General features: G+C 46.4%; 3 protein-coding genes across 8 annotated transcripts; 2 read left to right on the top strand and 1 right to left on the bottom strand.

Annotated features, from left to right (window-relative positions):
* The first annotated feature begins 810 nt into the window (after window positions 1-810).
* Window positions 811-2711, top strand: junbb (JunB proto-oncogene, AP-1 transcription factor subunit b). Its single transcript, XM_035614817.2, has one exon. It carries the CDS (start codon window positions 1188-1190, stop codon window positions 2178-2180), a length of 993 nt encoding a protein of 330 aa, XP_035470710.2. The 5' UTR covers window positions 811-1187; the 3' UTR covers window positions 2181-2711.
* A 3111-nt stretch (window positions 2712-5822) lies between these two features.
* trir (telomerase RNA component interacting RNase) lies at window positions 5823-8258 on the top strand. Of its 5 annotated transcripts, none has more exons than XM_035614841.2 (5): window positions 5823-5922; window positions 6380-6527; window positions 6949-7306; window positions 7634-7705; window positions 7804-8258. In XM_035614841.2, the coding sequence occupies exons 3-5, from the start codon at window positions 6992-6994 to the stop codon at window positions 7909-7911; spliced, it is 495 nt and encodes a 164-aa protein (XP_035470734.2). In that variant the 5' UTR covers window positions 5823-5922; window positions 6380-6527; window positions 6949-6991; the 3' UTR covers window positions 7912-8258. The 5 variants fall into 5 exon arrangements, with proteins under 5 accessions (XP_035470734.2, XP_035470733.2, XP_035470731.2 ...); XM_035614840.2 differs by having other exon boundaries at window positions 5824-5922; window positions 6380-6490; window positions 6842-7306; XM_035614838.2 differs by having other exon boundaries at window positions 5824-5922; window positions 6842-7306.
* Window positions 8259-8757: 499 nt separating this feature from the next.
* Window positions 8758-22355, bottom strand: ubn2b (ubinuclein 2b). 2 transcript variants are annotated; one of them, XM_035614782.2, is made up of 17 exons: window positions 19511-22355; window positions 18347-18478; window positions 18134-18235; window positions 17489-17620; window positions 17242-17345; window positions 16498-16993; window positions 15847-15917; window positions 15627-15756; window positions 15116-15222; window positions 14891-15001; window positions 14631-14774; window positions 14454-14504; window positions 14319-14361; window positions 11738-13015; window positions 10189-10396; window positions 9654-9722; window positions 8758-9393 (listed from the first exon to the last, which is right to left on the bottom strand). In XM_035614782.2, exons 1-17 carry the CDS (start codon window positions 19856-19858, stop codon window positions 9347-9349), a joined length of 3573 nt encoding a protein of 1190 aa, XP_035470675.2. In that variant the 5' UTR covers window positions 19859-22355; the 3' UTR covers window positions 8758-9346. The 2 variants fall into 2 exon arrangements, with proteins under 2 accessions (XP_035470675.2, XP_047184284.1); XM_047328328.1 differs by lacking the exon at window positions 9654-9722.
* Window positions 22356-22454: the final 99 nt, after the last annotated feature.

Below are 22454 nucleotides of genomic sequence, written 5' to 3'. Positions count from 1 at the left end.
ACTGATCAAAGACACGGCTCTCTGCTCCGGTGGTGTGTGTCCCCACAGTTGACTCTGATTCAATGTCAATATCAATGATTTTTAAAGAAAAAAAGGAAAAGTGTGTACATTAAGTTAGGACACAGACACTTTAAGCCTGCCTGTCCTGATCTGTAAGCACAGATGGATGTAAGAGAGATGTCGGAGGGCCCCTCGCTCAGCAGCTCAGTGATGGGCTTCAGACATGAGCAGGAATGCTACTGGAAAGAGAGCCGGTGTGGGCGTGGCTTCCCGGTTCTCCCGGAGAGGAACTGGCGCGTCATCGTGCCCATATAAGGCCTTAGGACTTCCTCCACAGGTTGGACGACAACAAACAAAACAGAAGAGTAGACCCCGACGTTTAACACAGGGACCCGATTGTAATTCATTAGCAAATAAATGAGTCCAGCACCGGGCTGCGGATGAACACATTGTTCTTCGGTGAGTCGACTAAAACGAACAACGGCACACGAACAGCTGATCAGTAAAGAGCGCGGCTGTGGTTCTAACAGAGGAGTCTCACCTCCTCGCTTGTCCAACAATCAATTATTCAACACATAAACACGCCCGGGGAAAAAAAGGGCTTTTTTTTCTCTTAATTTTCCTATTCCTGGCCCAGGTCCCCTCCTCGCCGCGCTGTCATGCCTACAGGCTGCGCTCACAGCGGCGTCTTCCCGGCATCCGCGTCACTCCACGACGCGCTCGGTGGGCGTGGTGGCCGAGCCGCCCGGGCCAATCGGCGCGCGGCTCCGCGCCGCCTCGCGTGCATGCCTATATAAAAAAGCGAGCACCGACTCGCCTGAACACACCTCAACAGACCCGCTCGGCAGGCGCACGCGAGGAGTTTCCCCAGGCAGAAGTTTGTTTCCTTCACTGGGCTGCGAAGAAGAAGAAGACGAAGTAGAGCAGCGGCGAGACGCGGGACGGAGATTTTTTTACCCGCTGAGAACGAGCTTTTGCCGGACCGTGGGACTTTCACTCTTTCTGTTTTCTTGGGAGTGAATCATTTCTGATTCTGGGACGCTGTTGACAGAGACGAACGGGTGCCCGAGTTGACGCATGCCCCCTGTGCTGACACTGACAGTTGTCGATCACCCAGAGACTGTTCCCATAAGCAGCTGGTAAGCGTCCCCCCACCCCCGTGTTTTTTCCCCCCACTATACGACTTTATGTCTACAAAGATGGAACAGCCTTTTTACCACGACGACTCGTTTCTGTCGGCTTACGGCCACTCCGACGCGGCATTGCACGACTACAAGCTGCTGAAGCAGAACATGAATTTGAACTTGTCCGAGCCCTATCGCAGCTTGAAGTCCCAGCTGAGGGCCGAGGCGGAGCAGTACCAGGGGGGGCAGCAGGACATGATGGGGTCTCTGAAGCTCGCGTCCCCGGAGCTCGAGAGGCTCATCATCCAAAACAGCAACGGCGTGATCACCACTCCCACCCCCGGCCAGTACTTCTACAACCGCGGCATCACCGACGAGCAGGAGGGGTTCGCTGAGGGGTTCGTCAAAGCCCTGGACGAGCTGCACAAGATGAACCACATGCCCCCTCCCAATGTGTCCATCGGCGCCGGCGGAGTTACGACGTGTTCGGCGGCGGCACCCAGTGTCTTCGGCTCCGCCCTGCAGCCGGAGCCTCCCATCTACACAACACTGAACGCCTACTGCCCGAACACGAGTCTCTCTTCCGCATCCAGCTACCCCACGGCCACCATCAGCTACCTGCCGCCGCACCAGCAGAGCCACCCGCAGCCGTCGACGCACGGCGCGCACCACCCGTTCCAGCACACGCTGCCCGGCTCCGGGCTCCATCCGCAGCGGCTCCTCGCTCTGAAGGAGGAGCCCCAGACCGTGCCCGACCTCCTGAGCAGCGACGGCTCGCCTCCGATGTCTCCCATCGACCTGGAGACCCAGGAGCGCATCAAGGCGGAGCGCAAGAGGCTGCGCAACCGACTCGCGGCCACCAAGTGCCGGAAACGCAAGCTGGAGCGCATCGCCCGGCTGGAGGAGAAGGTGAAGGGCCTGAAGAACGATAACGCGGGGCTCTCCAACACCGCGTCGGTGCTGCGGGACCAGGTCGCCCAGCTCAAGCAGAAGGTCCTGACGCACGTGAGCAGCGGCTGTCAGCTGATGCTCACCAGCAAGATGGAGGCGTTTTGAGCGACAGACACTATACAAACTGAATGAAAAGTAATAACACTGGAGTCGTGTTCTGCATGCGCGGCACTGGAATGCCGGGCCCATGTGTTGTCGGCTTCGGCAGCAGCACATGGGCCGGGGCGGGGTGGGGGCTATGTGTAGACAACTCTGTAGAGGCTCTCCGGGGTGAAAAGACTGATTGAAAATGGTACTTCCGGATGCTGGACACCGCTCAAGGGACCATTCAACCCTACAGAACCCGGCGCAAGCATCCAGACTGAACAGACACTGAGCGACACACGGCGGGCACGAGCCCACCACAAGTTCTGGTTTTACTCGTGGTAGAAAATGGGAACGATACTTTGTACCTTTTGTTTTTTTGCAACTGATATTGTCATGCAATGCTGCATTCATTCTCTCTGTAAATTATTTTGTGTTTGTTCGGTTGATCCAGACAAACTTTAAGATGTCCAATGTTTACAATGTCTTTTTTTTTATTATTTGTCTTGTGTATTTAAGTAAAGTGTCTTCAAAGGAGACGGAAAATGTGAACTCGAGTGTTTGTCTTATATTTATTAATACACACACACACACAAAATGCAGAACACACCTCTGAACAGCAGGAATTATGTTATTGTGTCATGGTAACGACAAAAGTAATTACAGCTCCCACTGAGGAAGGCGCACACAAGCACATTCTGATCTCGGCGTCTTTTACGTAAACGTAGCCTGCGTGCGTCTCAGCCTTTCCTAATTACGCACGGGCTTGTCCATAAATGGGCATGTTGGCGAATAGCGCGTCACGCGCAGGGGAGGATTTCTGGGAACCCCCGCCCAGGTAACGCAAGCTGGTTTCATCTCAGCCCCTCCTTCTGTTCTGTATCGATAAAGTTCTTGCGAGCTTCGCGAGGGTGGCGGAATTTCCTTGTTTCTCATTGTGCGGCTTCGAGCACGGACACTCGCGCATGTGCGCACAGAGTGCAATGGAGTGTGAATGAAAAAAAGAAAAAGTAGGTCTAGAGGGCAACAGGAAGTAAATAGCACCATAACTGAACGTGTGCGTCGTTTGAGACCGTTGAAAACACGACTTTCAATAACTACGCCTCATTATGGAGCAATCTTTAGCCTATAAAACCACAATCACACTCCTTTAATCCTTCAACCTGTCGGTGCCACTCCCGCGTCAGAGTCATTCAGACATATTTGAGGTGTCGGTATGATAGAACGCTCGCACACCAGGGGAAGTGACAGTGACTCCAGGAATGCCGGGGGCGTCTCAAGATGCCACGCCGGCTTGGCAGAGCAGAGGCGCGAGTGGGCGTCCGGAGCGGGGCAGGAGCATCTGTGCGGATGGCGGAGATGTGCGCACAATGCCAAGGTCAACGTTCTGGTGGTGGGACGCATCACTGGCGAAATATGTGCGGCACCACGGGGCTCAGTGGATGGATGAAGAGGGGGGAAAGTCCCGCGTTAAATGATGTGAATGAGTCACCGTAAGCCTTCGCGCTAATAGGCAGGGGTCGGGGTCCGCGGGGCGCGCACAACAACGGCGACCAGGAGAACACGAGGTGAGAGAGTATCACCGCAGTGGCACGCAGGAAAAATCCTGGGCGTCCACGTGAAACGAAGTGAAACACAAAAAGAAAGAAAAAAAAGTTGCGTTTAGAACAGTTTATGCTTTTGTGACAGTTGGCCGACAGATACGTTGCTCGGTAATCTGGTCTCAGGGAAACGGGAGGGGAGTTTCTCTCCTGTAAAAGCAGACTCTGACGCACACGTAAACAGCCAGACAGCCGGTATGGACTGAAGAAGAAGAAGAAAATCTCTCACGAAACCCACTTCAAACGAGTCGGTGTGACTGAGGGCTGTGGTTTGAGCGCACTCTCACCTCAAGCAGCTCTGGAGCGGAAAGGTTCTTAACATCTGCTCATCTGACGCGTAATTAAATAGCCCTAATTTTCCATCAATAACAACTCCCCTAGGTTTTTTGTGTGCCATGAATATGGAAAACAAAACCGAGTGCGCCCACGCGAGTTCTCATTTTCTGTGACTTTTTTTGTTTTTGATTTATCAAGAAACCTATATTTCAGGGGAAGTACTTTTTTGAGCTCACCATCTGTTTTTGCCTTGTTCAATAGTTTCAAATAACACACGTTTATCAGCTGGCCTACACGGCTTTATCTGCCGTGGTCCTAAGGTAACGACATGTTTTATTTTCGGACACTATTCATGAACATTAATGTAGTGTCACCAAAATCTAAAAAAAAACAAAACAATAATCCTCTCATCTGCATTTACAAGCATCTAGTTTCTTTACAGCCCTTTATTTAAGGAATGCTTTGAAAATACCACCGCAAGTCTCCATTTGCGCACACAACAGTCCTACGTATTATAATGGGCACACACACACACACACACACTCCAAAACGAGCCAATTGAAGCCATACTGCCTCTCCACACGCCTCGGCCCACAACCCACACCGAGTGTCTTTGGGAACATCTGTGATGTGAACGGTGACGTACGAAGAGCTCTGGGTGGGTTCGATTTTCCTCTCTACGACCCCCCCACCCACACGCGCACAAACACGGAGGCCCGGCTCCATCACTCATTCTCCGCCTCTCTCCGATCATCATGCTGCAGCATCTTCTCAAGGACCATGAATATTCCTCCCACCTTGCCGCGGCCATCTGAGGTTCCTACAGGAGAGTTGGATCTCTATCTATCTCTCTCTCTCTCTCTCTCTAAGAGAGAGCCGATGTGGGAGGGGGCTGTTGTCCTTTTCCCAGATTATCCACATTGTGTCGTCACGCGGTGAAGCCTACATAGACCAGTGGATGGCCTTTTTAAAAGGTGTCTTTGATAATATCATTTTCTTACATAATAGATTTGACAAATAATAATGATTAATTATTCATTAAGGCAGAGCTGTGACACACTGAACGTTGTGACTGATTGTTCAGGAAAGTCAGTGTCGTGTTCAAACAGCATTTGTTGTAATGTGGTCAAACTTTCGTGTATTCATCAGAGAAGAGGCCAATAAGCAGCGTTTACCAGTCCACCGTCGTTTGAATGACATTTGTGGGCGCACATTGCCATCTAGTGGTATGATGGAATGATGCTATTTGATTTTATAATTTATGTTATCTTTCTTGTTTTGTTCTGTGCAATTTTCCCCATGGATATTGTAAAGCACTTTGTTAATTTGTTTAGGTACATGCTACAGAATTAGGTTTAATATTTTTATTATTATCATTATTATTATTGATTATATATCACTTTAAAGCGGTAGCTAAATTTGTTTAACTGCAGACAAGAGAGATTCAGCACTAATAATATGGTGACTGAGAAGGGTCCACACTAATGCAAAAGACCCTGGCAACCCGGACCAATAATATGGTCGGACCACTGCTCACTTCCGTTGTGGCTATTTAATTTATTTTTTTTTACTTCCGTGGCTTTTGCATTCTTGAGTTTAAATAAGTGCAGTTTTTATCTTGTTTGTTTAGTACTTTATGTGAATTGGAGATTAATAGATGTAATTTCATCTATTAAGTTCATGGTAATTTGTCAAAGGCAGCAATATTTAAGTTTCTGTTTAAAAAAGGTAAGCATGTTACTGTCGCTTTAAGAAAATTATCTCTGCATGGCTTTGAAGTTCATTAGTTAATTGCTTTGAAATTAGTTGGTTAGTTAGTTCAGTTGAGGCTCAAGCAGCAACCGTAGTACTTTTCTGATGAAGAAGACTTGGTTGTGAATATTCCTGTAAGATTTACAAACTGTGGAATAACTATTTTTGTTTTATCTTTTTTTTTTTAGACCAGTCTTGTGGAAGTTTTTTCCCATTACAACTCATGTACACGAGTTAATCCAAGAAAGCTGATGAGTCTTAACTGTCTGACAGCGGTGATAAATGAAAAAAGTAACGTAAAAAAAAAGATTATGTGACAAAAAAATGTGGCACAGTCGTCTAAGCTTTCTGAGTGAGATGTACCAAAGAATGAACAAAACTAAAAAATAAGATGTTCAGCTTGGCTTTTAATTACCTTAAATCCTATGTGATGAACAATATGCACTTATAATTACAACTCATCCATCCCTTCTACCTAGAACGTTATTGAGTGAAATTAGTAGATAGCAGATATACATGAATGTATATTCAGCACAGTAAAAGTTTTCAGTCACAGTAAATGTTTTTAGTTGTTGTTGTTTTTTTTCTCAGTTTCGATTCCGGCACAGCAGGGGGCGCCAACCTCACCGCGTGACGTCATTGGAGGAAATTAAACATGGCCGACGGGGAGCGACAGATGGCGAAAGTTAGCTTCGAGCGTCGGTAAAGTCTGGGGGAGCTTTTTACGTGTTCGCTGCAGGTATTTGAGTTTCCTATCGCACGGCAGGTGTGTCGGGGGCTTTTTTTTCTTTCTACAACGGGACACGTCCCACGCAAACAACTACTGTTTCACGTAGTGTCTGTTCGTACCGCAGAGGCCTCAGCTAGCTGCAGCGTTAGCCGCGTTAGCAGCAGGACCACCGCCTGCTTTTGTTTTTGTTGGGGGTGTGAGCCAGACGGCTCGCACCGGGAGGCCTTGCAAGCTTTCTTATTTTTGCTGTATTCCTTTGGGTGAAACTACATTTTGTTGCCTACACTTATTTCTCATAATTTCTGACACTCACTGCATCGCAGGTCGGACTCCTGCGCGTCTCGCAGCGGCTGTTCACCAAAGGCCAACTTTGCAACGAAGCCATATTCTTTTCTTGTTTTAATCGGACCGACACACTCTTGTTTTTGAGCTGCCGGGCTGTCGCCGGTGTGTGAACATTACATCCGGGGAACATGGATCCGGGACGCGCTCGCGACAAGCCCTCGGCGAGCGGCGGCGGCGACGGCGGCAGCAGCGGCGGGTCCAGCCCCGCGTCGCCGTCCGGAAGCCCCGCGCCGGCAGCCGGCCCGGGCCAGGGCCAGGGCCAGGGGCCCGGCGGCAACGCGTTCGCCAACGACGGCAGCTTCATGGAGATGTTCAAGAAGAAGATGGAGGAGGAGGAGAGGAGGAGGAAAAAGGAGACGCCGCGAACCGGCGGAGGGGACGCGAGAGCCACAGAGCGGGGACAGGCACCAGTGGAGAAGAAGCCCCCTCCCGTGACCAGCTTTGTAAGGGGTTTGCCAGTTGTAAGATGAGATAGTATCCGAACACACGTCGAAATTAAAGCACCACGCTCTGATTGGCTATTGAGTTATTGCGTCCTGAAATAACCTGTCTCGCACGTGCCAGTGTTCTTACTTGCATTGTTTGACACGAAGCGAGTGGCAGACCAGTGAAGTGAAAGTCCCGGGACGCTCCTCACTGACGATGGTCTCACTGGTGGTGCGGCAGGAGGAGAGCGAGTGTAGACCTGCTGCTCTGGTGTAGTCTCCTTCATTGGCAGTCCACCCTCGAGGGCTCCTGTAACGGTGTCAGTCTTCTATCCCCTAACCCAGGTGGGGAAGCGCAGAGGCGGTGTGTTCCTAAAGACCGGCATGGTTGCAAAGAAGCAGAAAGACGACAACGAAGTGAGTCGCGGTCGGTGGCGCCTGCATGTTCTGCACCGTGTTGGGTCTCCCACAGTTGATCACATGTGCCACCCCCCTCCCCTCCTCTTTTTCTGCAGGTTGTTCCAGGCAAGAGTGACGCCTGGTCAAAGTACATGGCTGAGGTGAAAAAGTACAAAGCCCACCAGTGTGGCGACGACGATAAAACCAGGCCTCTGGTCAAGTAGGCTCCAAAGGGTGAATGTGAAGCGACAATGTTGGGAGGGGGACACCTCCTGGGAGAAGCTCTGGGAGGGCCGGACACTCTGGACCCTCTCATACTGCCAGTCTCAAGTTTCCCTTCGCATCGAGTCGCTCCCTTACTGCTTAGGACGATACACCGTTCCCCCTTTTTGTTTTGTATTGTTTTTTTGTCTTGCTTATGTTGGACGTCGGTGATTTTCATCCGGTGTCAAAAGGTGTTTCACGAACTTGACGTACATTTTTCATGATTATCATTATTGTTGTGTGTGAGGTTTCAATTGATTTGATTTAGTAGCCCAAATCGAAGTTTCAATTAAATCTACACTGCCTATTTGTGTGTTGTGTTGTGCCTTAGTTTTGTTAGACAGAGTCCAGAGAAAACCACAGCCTGGGAGCTCGAGTAAATTTGCTCTGCCAGAATATGGTCGGGATCTCCTCCATTAGAAACCGATTATCTGATAACGGGCAGAGTTTAAGCAGAAGCGACTTTTGCAAACAACCGATATGGCTGCCGCTGATGAACGAGCATTTGACTAAAAGTACCTGGTATCTTCAAATTTTTCCCACAAAAACAGCATTCAGACATTGTGGAATCATCACAGGCATCTCCTCTCTGTTCTAGTCTGTTGACATCTCCGCGTCGCTCAACAGACGTGACATGATAAGTTGCTCACTGGTTGCAGGTCTATCCAATTGCGTCCGGAGGCATTTTGCTCTGGTAACACCTCTTGGAAATCGAAAATGAACCGAGGACGTCCCAGGTTTAATTACTTAAACAGTCACACTTGACTTTGAATCGAGACTGTTGCACTGCATCAAATTATTCCATCTCGAAAGGAAAGATTTTAATTAAGTCAGTTCTATACACAGAAGAATTCATCCAAGAATTCCAGTTCAATGAAAAAGTGTACATCTTTCATTGGAAAAAACAAAAGCTCAATTTCTCACCAATTTGCAGTTTACATTTCTTACAAGTATCAGTGATAATTACATTATGATAAAAACAGCACCAGATAGACACACTGACCATGCATCAGAGAGGGAGACGTACAAAGGCACGTTTTTAGCCTCACCAAACACACTCGCACATTCATACACACGCGCACACCTAAAAAAAACCACTCACTCCTCCCTGTCCACAGTGATATAGGTCGGTCTTGTAAACAGCGACAAACGGCATTTGTCGTTTCATTTAACAATTCTATTAAGAGTAGCATTTAAAACTTATCAAATTGTTTAAAAAAATGTTATATTTAGCGGTAGTATTCATGATAACTAGAGCCGATCTCAGATCAAGTATCTTAAATGTAGCCCAGTCTGTGTTGCAGACCCCTGTTCTCAGTGGTCCGTCCATCTGCCACCCAGAGTCACGTTCCATCGCCTGTCCCGTCAGCTGCTGGGTGAAGGAATCCAGCGGTATCATAGAGTTTTCCTCTTGGCGTCTCCTCCTTGGCTTTGACTGACATCTGAACAGGAATAGTACAGTTCTTGAAATCAGTGAAAAGCAGTGATTGCGAAATAAAACATCACAGAGACAGGAAGACAGCTGTAATGACTCCGTGGGAAGGCATGCAGCCCCCAACAGACGAGGCTCAGAGAACAGAACAGGACCAGACAGAGAAGGACAACCTGAGACAGAACACCAGACTCCTGGAGAGAACGAGGGAAGGCAGGAGAGGGAGTAAATGGTGCAGGCTTTGAGGGCGGAGGGAGGGTCAGATTTTACCTGAGAAAGCGAGCTGCAAGTGAGGAGGCAGAGCAACCTGAGACCCTGACTGGAGACTCTTATACAGATCTGAGGAGACAGGACAGGGGAACAAGGAGGGGGAGGGGGGCAGACAGCAACAAAACAGGGAGGGGGGAATGTGAAAAGACGGACAGGGAAAGGAGCAAAATGGCGTAGAGGTAAAGGACAAGAAGAGGCGTGAGGCCAAGTGAGTGACAGGTGGGGATAGTAACCAATAAAGGGTTGAGACAAATATGGGGAAATGAAGCAAACAAAATGGAATAATGTCAAACAGGAGAAAAATCACAGGATTTACATCTGACACACAATATGGTGATAAAACAAAAGATGCTCTAACATGTAACACAAAACGAGGCCTACACAGGAACACGGACAACAGCAGCAGCGCCACATACTGACACATAGAGAGTGCCCGTCTGTTATTGTTACTTGTTTCCACGTTATACTATTTATTATACTTAGCGCCTGTCACCAGTTTTAAATCTGCATGTAGAACACAGTGTTCATCACTCACTCTGGGTCAGGGTGGAGAACGATGCATTGCTACTGGCTGCGGAGCCGCTGGCTGCTGAACTGGAGCCCGCTGTGGCCAGCGTGGGCAGGTTGAGCAGGGAGGGGAACTGGAAGGGCAAGGACACGGGCACCAGGCCGCCCAGCATCCCGAACCCGAGGGGGAGGGACGCAGTCGAGCCGAGCAGACCGCCGCTACCTGCTGTGGAGACCTGAGAAGAAACAGAATGAGATCTGTTAATATTTTTTGTTTTGTTTGCAAGTTGTAGATATTGCATCACAAAACACAGAAACTGCTTGGTTTATGTAATCTCTACAGTTCAAAAAAATCACAACAGCATAGTTGCCCACTGACCAGGAGCGAAGCAAGTTCTCCGATCCTTTACTTACCCCACAACAGCAACAGGACAATGTATTTTGAGCAAAGTAAAAAAAAAAAATACCGAATAAGAAGCAGAATGACCTATATCAGAATTGCATTATACATGTATAAAATATTTAGTTATTATTACTATCCAGTAATTTAGATAAGCAATGTGTTAAGAGGGAACTCAATTCAACTACTATATACTGCAACTGTCAGGTACTCGTTTTAGTAATTAACAGTCCAAAACCCAAATTTATTTCATCTACAATGACATCAAACTGAAAATAAACAAATTATCCAGATGGACAACTTAACGTTCGTCACTTTTGCTTGAACAATGAATCAAATTATCAAAATTAATTGCAGATTCATTTTCGGTCTTTCCATTATTTGATTAATGGATTAATTTCATCATGAATGATCAATAATGAATGATCATAGGTTCTGTGTGTTAAATCTGAATAGGTATTAGGTAGCATAAAATATCTTTTGTAGAACAAATGTCACGGCCACTCTTGGCGCTACACGCACCTTAGTTTGGCCCATTTTAAATATTTCATTTCTTTAGTTAGAAAACATCTCTAAAAAAACTCTTCTTATCAAGAGTCGTCTGCAAACGCTGTTTCTGGAAAATTCAAATTGCTAATTGCTTTCAAAGCACCAAACATTACATTTCATCCATATCTATTGGAGTATTCTGGCACTGGAGGATTTAATAGTGCACATCTCACAGCAAATAAAAGCATATGGCTTAACACCAATCAAAGAGATGAGTGTGATTTAATATTAAACAGTAGCACTGTTTCTTTACATTTCTTAAACCTAGTAATGTTCCAGTGTGCACGGGAATATTGAATAATACTGAATATGCAACATACTGTTCAGCTGAGGAAACCAAATGAATGAGTAGTTTAATTGTTGGATTATTCTGTTCAGTTCATGTTGAACTTCAGACTGAATCGTCTGGAATGGGAGTGAAGATGTTGTTAGCAATGAAATTTAACTCTAACAGTAGCTTTTTTCCCCCCTTTTCAATATAAGTCTGTCTCTGGAGTTTGTTTATTATAACCTGGTGAATGATCAAATTATTACAGTTTGTGCTAAATGTGCTGAATACTGATGCTTCTGGACAACGGGATGCACACAGGCTGTAGGTTTCTACTCTGGACACGCCGTCAGTACAAACCTGTGGCAACTGAGAAGAGACGGATGATGATGAAACTGACATGACAGACTTGGCCCCCTGAGGTGTCCCACTCCCAGGCCTCTGACGCTGGCCCGGGCTGGCAGAGGCCACCGTGGGTGAGGCACTGGACCCTGAATGCTTGCTTATGGATGAAGCGTTAATAAGGCTGGTGTTGTTGTTGGTGCTGTTGTTGTTGGGGGTCTTCTGGCTGCCTGGAGAAGTGTAGCTGCCTTGACCTGGCTTGATTGCTCCTCCTTGGGCACCTGAGAACGGCGGGCGGAACCCTGTGGGGGTTTGGGGGGAGTACCGGTGTATGGTGGGGGTTGCCTGAGACCTGGGGTTTTGAGAGTTAGAGGGTGAGGCAGAGATGGTGACAACAGGGTTGGGAGTGCGTGGGGTGAGTTTGACAATAGGTGGGATACTGCTGTGTGTGGACTTGGTGAGAGTGGCGTGCATAGGGGTGATGAAGTTAGACTGCGGCCGGGGCTGAACACCGGGAAGCGTCAGAGAGAGGGAGGGGGACATTTTACTCTGCGGGGTGTGGGTCATGCGAGGCGGCGTCTGGTAGGTTTTGGGGGTCATGAGCGAGGGTGATGAAAGTGTGTTTTGCCGAGACTGAGGCGATGTGAGGATGAGGGTGTCGCCGCTGTTGGCTTTATTATTATTGCTGCCTTTGAGGAGGCCGGACGGGGGAGTGGAGACGCCGGTCTTCGATCCTGGGGCCACAAGCGGAGACGCGGTGGGTGGTGGGCGTGGTTTAGGTGGTGACGCTGAGGCAGGCATGTTGGCTTTTGCTACACCCAAGGGTCTCTGAGTGTTCAAAACTGAGTGTCTGTGCGCCTGAGTCATGCCCTTGACGAGCCCCATCGCATCCACCCTCACGGAGGGCAGGGGAGAGGACGTGATGGAGGGGGTCCGAGACAGAGAGGCGGAGGAGGGCGAAGAGGTAGAGATGTAATGAGCTTGTGTGGGAGTGCTGACGACGTTCTTCTTCTGCTGCTGCTGAATGAGAGGGGAGGCGTGGAGGGAGGAGGGGTTGGTGGCCGCCCTGGATCTGTCCGGGGACGGGGGGCTGTCCCCCTGGGCCAGGCCCTTGGCTGCGTTGCCGAGGATGGCGAGGGCCTGGGAGATGGAGTCCAGGGACGGAGCTGTCAGATCCTCGTCGAGGGAATCGAGACATATGGGCTCAGACGGTGACGGAGGCGGTCGCTTGGCAACCTGGGCAGCGGGGGAAGGAGTGGCACCAGCTGAAGGTGTGGGCCGAACCCAAACAGCCTCCTGGAATCAAAGATCACACGTGAATTACATTTACACAGACTGTTTCATAACTTAACTTTACGCCTATTGGTATTAAAGGATGGATTTGTTTTCATGTTTACTTGGAAAATATTGCTCACATTGACAGATGTAAAGAACATTTAAAGATTGTTTTGATTGCTCTAAGCATTCATTCTTTCTTTACTGGTCAAGTAGAGAACGTTTTCAAACCCAATGACAGATGGGAGACTACATCCACTTGTAGAGTTTAACAGAAACCCTTTTGTTATATTTTCAGTGGTACGTAAACGTACCACTGAACATATAACAAAACGTAGTGTCTTTCTGTTTTCTCTGACAGTATGACTTTGCTGAGCTGTGGCAGCGGGATATTAAAACAAAGAACATATTTAGTATTAGACATACTCCAGAAGATACCGACTGTTTAGTCTGATTCAGGCTACGTCCATACGAATACGTGTTAGTTTTGAAACTAAAATGACTGCAAGCATTTTAGCTCTGAATCCAAAGGTGATCAATACTAACACAGCAGAAAACACATATCACGTGACCATTCATGTGCACTGAGCATATGCAGACTGGTATAAACAGGAAGAAGATTGTCTACTCTGCAGTTGGTTTGCTTAGTAACAGAAAATACTATGAACGAGTAACAACAAAGGCGAAAGATGATAACAGGTATTTCATCTCTTGGGCCGATGACTAAGTGCAACTAGTTAAGTACACCGTATTTACATCGTATTGCCTTCACCGCTGCAAGTCGAGTCGTGACTGATAAGAACCAATCAGGAAGTGAATGCAGGTGAGTCTGTCATGGTTTACAAACGTCTCCATTTTTGCCCTTCCAGACTACAGCACAACCCTGGAGTTTTTAAAATAAAAAGGGGCGAGCAGCGTTTCCAAACAATCTGTTTTAGGCGCTTGAAAACTCCGGAGTAGTTTGGAAATCAGGCGTAAACGTAGCAGCGGTGATGCATATTAAAACAAAAACTTAAATGGACATGTATTTTTAGTTTCAGATGAATATTGGAGTGCATTTTTACACTTAGGGCTGCAGAATTTGTTCCTCAAAATGGTCAATATAGATACAAAAACTTGATTGAAGTGATCATTAACTCAAAAAACATGAACCTATCCATTAAAGCATTTGAGGTTTATAGTGTCTCAGACTAGTGATAATCAGCCATATAATAAGAATATTAATATAACATACCAAAAACTAAACAATTGATCAAGAGCCCAACTTAATAGCAAGTCCATTTGGTGCTTTACACTTTTAGCTTTTAAATTTGAAAAGTCTAACCTTTGGCTTGGCCTTGGGAGTAGTGACCATCTTCTTCTTTGCTCTGGGGAGAAAAAACCGAAGTGAGTGAGAACAAGCTTAAACCTCAGAGTGTATAATGAGAGAACAAGTTAACAATAGAGTCACATGACTCACGTGTAGCCTGTGAGGTGACCATGAGCCATGATGCTCTCTTTGAACAGCATCCTGTGGACAAAAAAAAAACATGCAAGACATAATGATACAGGAAGTGTTCATGTAAAGGGGTTTTCTACTCAGCTAGAAAGTTAAAAAAAAAATGAGGTAGCATGATGGAAAGTATAACAAACACACCTGGCCTGCATCCAGCCCTTCGGCCAGAGAAGTTTCACTTCGGTCTCCATGAAGGCCTTGAGGTAGTCCTCCAGAGACAGCGTGTTCTTACCCTCCAGCTCGTAGCAGCTCAGCTTCACCCGCACCAGGTTACACAGCAGCAACCTGGAAAACACACAAATATCCAAAACACTCCATCACCGCAGAGGCAAAGGCGATTGTGTACATTTATGGCCACTTGTATAAGACCCCCCCCTCCCACGAACGGCTGTGTAACTAACCTTAGTTTGTCGTCCCAGATGAACTTCTTCCGAGGCCCCATCACCCTCTTCCCTGGTTTCTCCTCGTCGTCGTCCTCCGACCCATTCTTCTCTCCCTCCCCAGACTGCTGCCTGCGAACACGGACAGGACCATCACACGTCAAAATAAATTCACCTTTATAAAAAATGTGGATTGAAATATGTTCGAGAGGCGAAGTCTGAGCTGCGTTCGACTCGCGTCCTTACTTTGCCACTTTGGCGATACAGTCCATGTTGAATCGAGCGATCTGCTCTGGCATCACGCTGCACACTGCCAGTTTCAGCTTCAGCAGGGGCGCGCGAAGACGGTCATCCTGGGCAACAGCGATGAGCACAGTCAGAAATCCACACACACTAGCGCGTACACACACATGCAGGGGGAAATACTCACGCTATATATAGAACCAGATAATGGGCAGAGAGCCAGCAGACACATCAGCTATAAAAACAAGGATTTGGCTTTCACACCTGCCAGCTCACAGGCTCACTACAGCTTATATCTTCGGAGAGTCACAAAATGAAAAATAGAAATTTCTTCTTTGGCTAAACTGTTCATGTTACCACTGGTCCCTGGGACGAATCTCCTGCAAAATAACGCACAATCTACCCATTCAACTTCATGAGCAAATTGCAACAAGCAGTGTTCGTGGTCTGATTTCTGTCCTAATGTCTAATAATGACAATAATACTAAGAAGAATATCTATCACTCCCACACACCTGTATGTTGAGGCTGAGCTTCTTGAGGCGTTTGAGCAGAGCTTCTTTATTACAGGGCACAAAGGCCTCGAGGTGAGAGTAGACGGCTGAACGCACCTCTGAAGGCTGCTCCTGAACCTGTAACTCGATACTGACACACACAGAGAGAGAAAGGTTTACGTAGATTCATATATGTTGATTTACAGCACTCTGCCACTCGGAAAATGTGAATGACACTCACTCCAGTAGGATGTTGTTCATGTCCAACGTGAAGAACTTCTTCCTGCCCTCTTCATCGAACAGACGGGACGCCTGTCAAAAGAGTCAAGTGTTATCATCAGACAGACTTAAGTGAGTTATGTCTCTGTTGAGAATCAGTCACAGTCTTGACAAACACAGACGTCAAATAGGGTTCGAGGATTTTTAAGTCTCTGACCTGACTTATGTACACTGGTGCACACTTCTAATGTAACACTGATGATTGTCATTACACAGGACTCAGTTTTTACTAACAGTTTTATAATCTTGATGTATTAGTGTTATTTTGTTTTTATTGTGTGCTTGTTTTTAGTTATGTTATGGTTTAAGATAGCTCTTGGATAGTTTCACATCTTCTACATGACTGTATTGGAAATGTTACTCTTGATTTTGTGGCATTTTTTTCCATGTTATCTGCAATATATTGTCTGTAGCTCATTGTTAAATTATTTGAATGTTATGTTGCGCATTTTATGAATTAAAAACGTTACAAGGTTAAATATTGTGCAAAACACGACTGTATATAGTTTTCTGCAGCAATCAAGTATGATTGCTGCAGAAAACTCATATATTTGACAATATATATTCAATCTTGTGTGTAATTTTAACTCTACAACATGTGATGCATTCCTACCGCTCTCAGGTCTTCGATGCGCTTGGCGAGCGGGCCCGGCAGCCCGCTGGGCAGAGGAGGGGGGGGCATCACACTACCCTGAGGCACTCGGCCCACGCCTGCTTTATGTCCCATCCCAAAGGAGCCGTTCTCTCCCTGCGCTGGGCTGGAGGGCTGCGGGGAGTCCAGCATCCCAAAGTCCAGGTCTCCCATCATGTCCTGCAGTATGTCGTTGTTGGCCGAACCCAGCAGTGACATCACAGTCTGGTCGGCGCTCAGGTCAGCCATGTTGCAGTCGTTGCCGCCGGCGGCCTTCGGGTGGGCGTTTAGGAGCGCACTGTTGGCGTTGGGCACTTTGGTGTTGGGCCGTGGTAGAACAGCAGCAACTGGATTCTTCTTACGCATCTCCTCCTTCTCCCGGGTGAAGCGACGCAGCATGTTGGCCAGGTGGATGGAATCCTTCATCAGCTTCTTCCTCTTCTTCTTCTCCGGCCGATGGACATTCAGGGATGAAACTCTGTCCGAGCAGAAGAAGAAAGACATTCGACCAAGTAGCACAGGAATAAGTCATCATTTACTCCATGGGAAACCATGACACACGGGAACACCTTGTTTCAGTCGACACAATTGCAGAATTGTTCGACAGCGTTACAATGCAGACTTGTGAAAACAGAAAATGACACATACAAAACTATTTCATACATAGAAAATATTTGAGACATATCAGCCCTGAGATTTAACACTGAAGAAATGTTAAAAGCTCACCCAGACTTTGGTACTTTGATCTTCCTGGGTTTCTTTTCCTCAAGAATGCCGTCTGGCTTTTTCCGCCGTTTCTTTATCACCCGCTCTTCACCATCTTTCACCTTCTACAAACAGGTGAAAACATGGGAGAATAATTAGCATGGTACAACAACAACAACAGAAACAGTTTCAACACTGCTGTACGTGAACATTCATGTACAATCTATAATGGCATGTTTTATTCATGATGTATTCAAAGGAGAACTACCTTAAAGTGATTATCCTCCGTGCCTGCGTTCTCTCCCTCGGAGTCAGACGCTGCTCTGAACTGCAGAGTGCCTGTGTTGATGTAGAAGCCTCCATGTTTGGTGGTGAGAGAGGCGGGCACCAGCTCATCATACTGAGGCCGGGAGAGAGGGATGATAGCTGTTAGTTTTCTTCTACTAATGAAATGCTGATCAGCGGTTATAGGATCAATAGAGATAGATAGAGAACTTTATTGTCACTGTACAAGTTACAATGACATTTTGTGTGGACAAAGCCTGTAGATGCCTAATTAACACACAAATTAAGAGTTTATTATAGATGCTATTAGAATATAAGAATGGACAGCAAAACTGCATAGGCTAGGAAGACAGTGAAAATGGGATAAAAATACAGAGTATATATAACTATGTCTATACAAAGAATCAAGAGAGACAGCAGAGACAGTATTTAAAATAAAGCAACAAATCCTGAAACAAAGTGATAGTATCGAGAACTAAACTTTTTTTTCAACAATAAACAAAAAATGAAAACTCAAGAAGTCTGCAGGGGCACACACTTTGGAAAATATTTTTCTATTTAATCAATACAGTCAGGGTTGCTTACTACATATTAAGTAAATGTGTATGTTTGGAAAAGGAAAACTCACAGCCTCGGAATTGTCTATGAAGGGGTCTGTCTCGTCATAGCCATAACCAATATCAATGAGATCCTGCATCCTGTCCCTCTTCTTCTTCTTCGGGGCACCACCCTACAAACACACGGATCAAAAAACCTTTTAACAACATATCTGACTTCCACTGAATGCGCAACATCCAAATAGTTACAGTACATTGACGCATCTTGAGATCACAACACTCACATATTTGCTCTCAAATTTCTTGGCCAGCTCCTCAACCTCTCGTCTTTCCTTCTCATCATCAGCAAAGGGGTCGCTGGGGTCCAGCGGAGGAGCGAGTCCTTTAGGTGCTGTTGTAACTGCGATCTTTTTTACCTGGCGGAGAATAGGAAACTGGATCAGGACTAAAACAGAGGAGGGAGGTTCTTGGGCGTTCTTCTTCATTGAGCGCCTTTTACTCGCAACCTCATCCCTCAGGTTTTTTTTTTATACGCATGCACTTCACAAGTAGCAGAACTCGGCCTGAGAAAACTGTTGTATAGTGTCTTTTGTTTTTACAAATGCAGACAACTAAATAACAAAATAACCCTGGGAACGTCATTTGAGCTTACATCTACCCGTGGTAGACGGACACTTTGCACTACAAACAGAAGCCCTGGCGTTTGAAAAACACCCTAATCCTAAAAACAAGATTTAGACTTCATACCAACATCCGAATCATAATCACAACTGAGAACGCTCTTCTTCCGATAGCTCCGAACATTTCCAACGTCGTGCTGCACAACACAGAATTGACTTGAAGAGCAAACAAACAAGGGACACTTATCACCCAAGGTCCATCGCACAAGGTGATGGAACTCAAATGTAATGGATAGTGTCAACGCTCAGACATTTTTAAACCCTCGCTCAGTCAGCTCGGAAGTGATGCAACTGTCTTCAGTTGTCCTGCGATTGTATACAGTGCAATTTGTAAATATGGAGATTTTTTTTTTCTCCCCATCTCTCACATTCCTCCCATGTGACATGAACGCAGCATTGACCAGACAAGGGGGGGTCGAACAGAGGATCCAGTGAGTTTCACTCATACTAGGCACTAAAACTTCAGGATCTAACAGTCACACACACACACACTCACTCACTCACACACACACACACACACACAGAGAGAGAGAGAGGAAAGAGAGAGAGAGAGAGAGAGAGACGACTCCCAATTTTAAGGAAAGCCATTTCAAAAAACCTGTCCAACATCTGGTCAGGGGGGCATTTTAAATAAAAGGGGATAAAAGGGGATGCATTTAGAAGAGTCCCTTATTGACAGTCTGAGGTCAATAACAACATGTGCGAGTGTGACGGCGAGGCCCCTCCCGCGCGGGTCACGGTCCCCCCGAGGCTCCGCTCTCTGCTCACCTGAGTAGAAACGGTCGAGTGGACCAACTCGCCGTAGTTGAACTCGGCGGAGCCCCGCTCGTTGGGCTCGGTGAGCGGTAGGTGGAGGCGCACGGTGGGTCTCGTCTCGCCGCTGTCGGCGTCGCCTCCCGTCGTGTTGCCGAACAGCGCGCCGCCGCCGCCGCCGCCGCCACCTCCTGACCCCGCCACCTCCGCCTCCGCCGCCGAGGCACTTCCACCTCCATCTTTCCCCGAAGTGATGTCGACGGCCTCGTCTTCGCGGCGGCGCTTCTTGCCGGACTCCGGGGCCGGCGGCGACGTGTTGAAGGAGTGGATGGTGACGAACGGCACTTTCCTCGGCTCTGCCATTTGACGCCCTCCGTGCGCGCGACAAGGGCACGCGGAAACCGGGGCAGCGCCGCTGGGCTGGGCTGGGGGGGGGAGCGAAAGCCGGAGCCGGAGATGGTCGACGAGCACAACTAGCTAGCTGCTCCGCTAGCTAGCGTCCCCCCGGAACGAGCGCTGCAGACGACGCGGTCACTTTTGTCTCCTCTCGGCCCGGTTCACTCCATGTAGCGTGACCCCTGGCGCGGCCCCGTCACCCCGAGGGACTCGAACAGTGAGAAATCGCAGTTCCGCGAGCTCCCATGAAATTGTTGGCTGGCTACCGCAACGAGTATTCCGTAGTAGCCATCTTGATCATTATTATCATTATTCAGTGGCTGGGCGTGCGCGTGAAAGGAAAGCGGAAGCCGGGGAGGAAATGGGAACGGGCTCTGTCCAATGGCAGCGCCGGAACACGCCCACCTGACAGACAAGCGCGAACGTGGAGGAGACGATTGTTCCACGGAGGCGGGACGCGGCGCTCGTGGCTCCTCTGCTGTGAACTCAGTGATGTGCACTTTGTTATGGATCCCCTGTAAACATGAAGAGGTGCAGCTCAAATGTATGAATGAATTCTACTTTATATTATTTGACTTAACCAGGAAAGTCCCATTGAGATTCAACGTCTCCTCTGCCAAGGGGGTCCTGGCCAAGATGGACAGTAATACAATTTTTAAACGAGCAGGAAATGAGAACACAAAAAAACATACTAAAGCACACAACAGATACAGAAACATACAGGAATTGGTGGCAAAAATAAAAATGAATTACACAGTAAAAAGCTCATGTTAAAGGCAATGGCATTGCTCTATAAAAACTGAATTTATGGGGGGTTTTTTCTTTTTAAACATAACAAGAGATGGTAACAATTCCAGGTTTAGACTTTCTTGCAGCCCATCCGAGCAAGCGGTGCATGAAGTCAAAAGGCTGATTTACCCAGCTCGGCTTCTTTTCTTTTCTTTCAGTAAATCGTGTGACTTTTCACATTTATAGAGACCATAGATCAGTGGTGGGGAAATCCTTGGAAACCCAGTAAATATGACCTTTTCCAAGGAATAAATGATTTAAGTAAAAGTAAAAACATTTCAGTTCTGTTTATTCTGTGCGGTTAATTACATTTGAAGTGCACAAAGCAGAAATGTGAATTTAAGACTGCATGCGTTTGCACTTGCTAATTGGGGGTAAAATAACATCTGCCCTCAATTCTAAAGCTGAAGCAACTATTTGTTTTGTTTAAGAATGAAATATAATACTAAAATATAAAAGAACACACTGTACAGACGGTGACACTCAAAATAAGCATAAAATAGATGCACTTTTTTACACAATTTTAGCGTCTATGTGCAAAATAAAACGCTGAATAACCAAAACATTTAATTTTAATTTCTACTGTGTACGGAGACAAACGTAGTCAAAAGTTAGAGACATGAGTCTGTACAAAAAGCGAGAAGAGGGTAAATTGTCTTGCAGCATGTAATAATAATAGTAATACATTTTATTTAGTACTTTATTAGTATTTAGTACTAGACCAAGTACTTTTCATTGCTAAATGCAATCTCAAAGTGCTAAATTTCTGTCAGTAGCTTTGGTCACAGCAAACAGCTCAACTTTTTTTTTTTACACTTCCTGTGTAAAATCTATGGATTGTCCCTTTTGCAGTAGAAGACGGAGCAATTCAAACTTTGTTTAAATTTTTTTTTTATGAAAACAGGAATATGCAGTTTGTAGAGTGTAACTGAGAACAGGTTGTAGTTTCAGGTAAAATCTACCTTAACTCCTGCTCAGTTATGGTAAACTGGTTGGTTATGGGTCCCCTGAATTAGTTTAATGTATTGTGTTGTACATGAGCATCCTGTTGCAAATACTGGTCACTTAATAGAAAATTAAATGAAAGATTGGGTTGCAGCTTCAAGCATTTAAGTAATTTTCACCAATAAAAAAAAGACAATTCATGTGCATGTGTCCCACAAATCAGGTGGGATTTGAATGTTTTTTTTAAAAGCAGTATACACAACTACACCATGCCCTTTCGTCTTCTGATTAAAAATTGTTGTATATCAGCTTCTAGGACCTTACTGTCAAGATACACATTGACATTAATGCAACTTCCAGTTATGTTCCTTTCAGCCCATTCTTTCATACATGCAAATTGTGCTTTGGTTATATGTATATCACCTAGACGAGCAATCATTAATTCTGCATCAACTATGTCCCATTAAAGCCTGACAACTTTAATGGCCAAATTACAGAATATAAGCTGGTCTAATGTCAGCTAGTAGGTTGTTTGGGTCTGCAAGGGCACAAAGCATAGAATCCTCCTGTCACACAGGATTTTGTCTCAATCATCCTGCTGTATCTTTTAAGGATCTATTGGTTTATTACACTTATTATTTATTCATTATTGTTCATTTCCACCAGTCATATTTCTCCATAAAACCAAATTATGTGATCTTTCACTCTGCTAATGATGATCAGAATGCTTATGGAAACATTCTTTGTTTTATGATGTGCAATGTGTTTTGATCACAGTAAAGTATAAGTGTCAATTTCAGGAGTTTACAGGCTTTCAAACTCTTAAGCC

The sequence above is a fragment of the Scophthalmus maximus genome, chromosome 17 (genome assembly GCF_022379125.1).
Source record: "Scophthalmus maximus strain ysfricsl-2021 chromosome 17, ASM2237912v1, whole genome shotgun sequence".
Lineage (NCBI taxonomy): Eukaryota > Metazoa > Chordata > Actinopteri > Pleuronectiformes > Scophthalmidae > Scophthalmus > Scophthalmus maximus.
The sequence above is the reverse complement of the archived record's forward strand: the minus strand, read 5'-3'. Positions and strand labels throughout refer to the sequence as shown.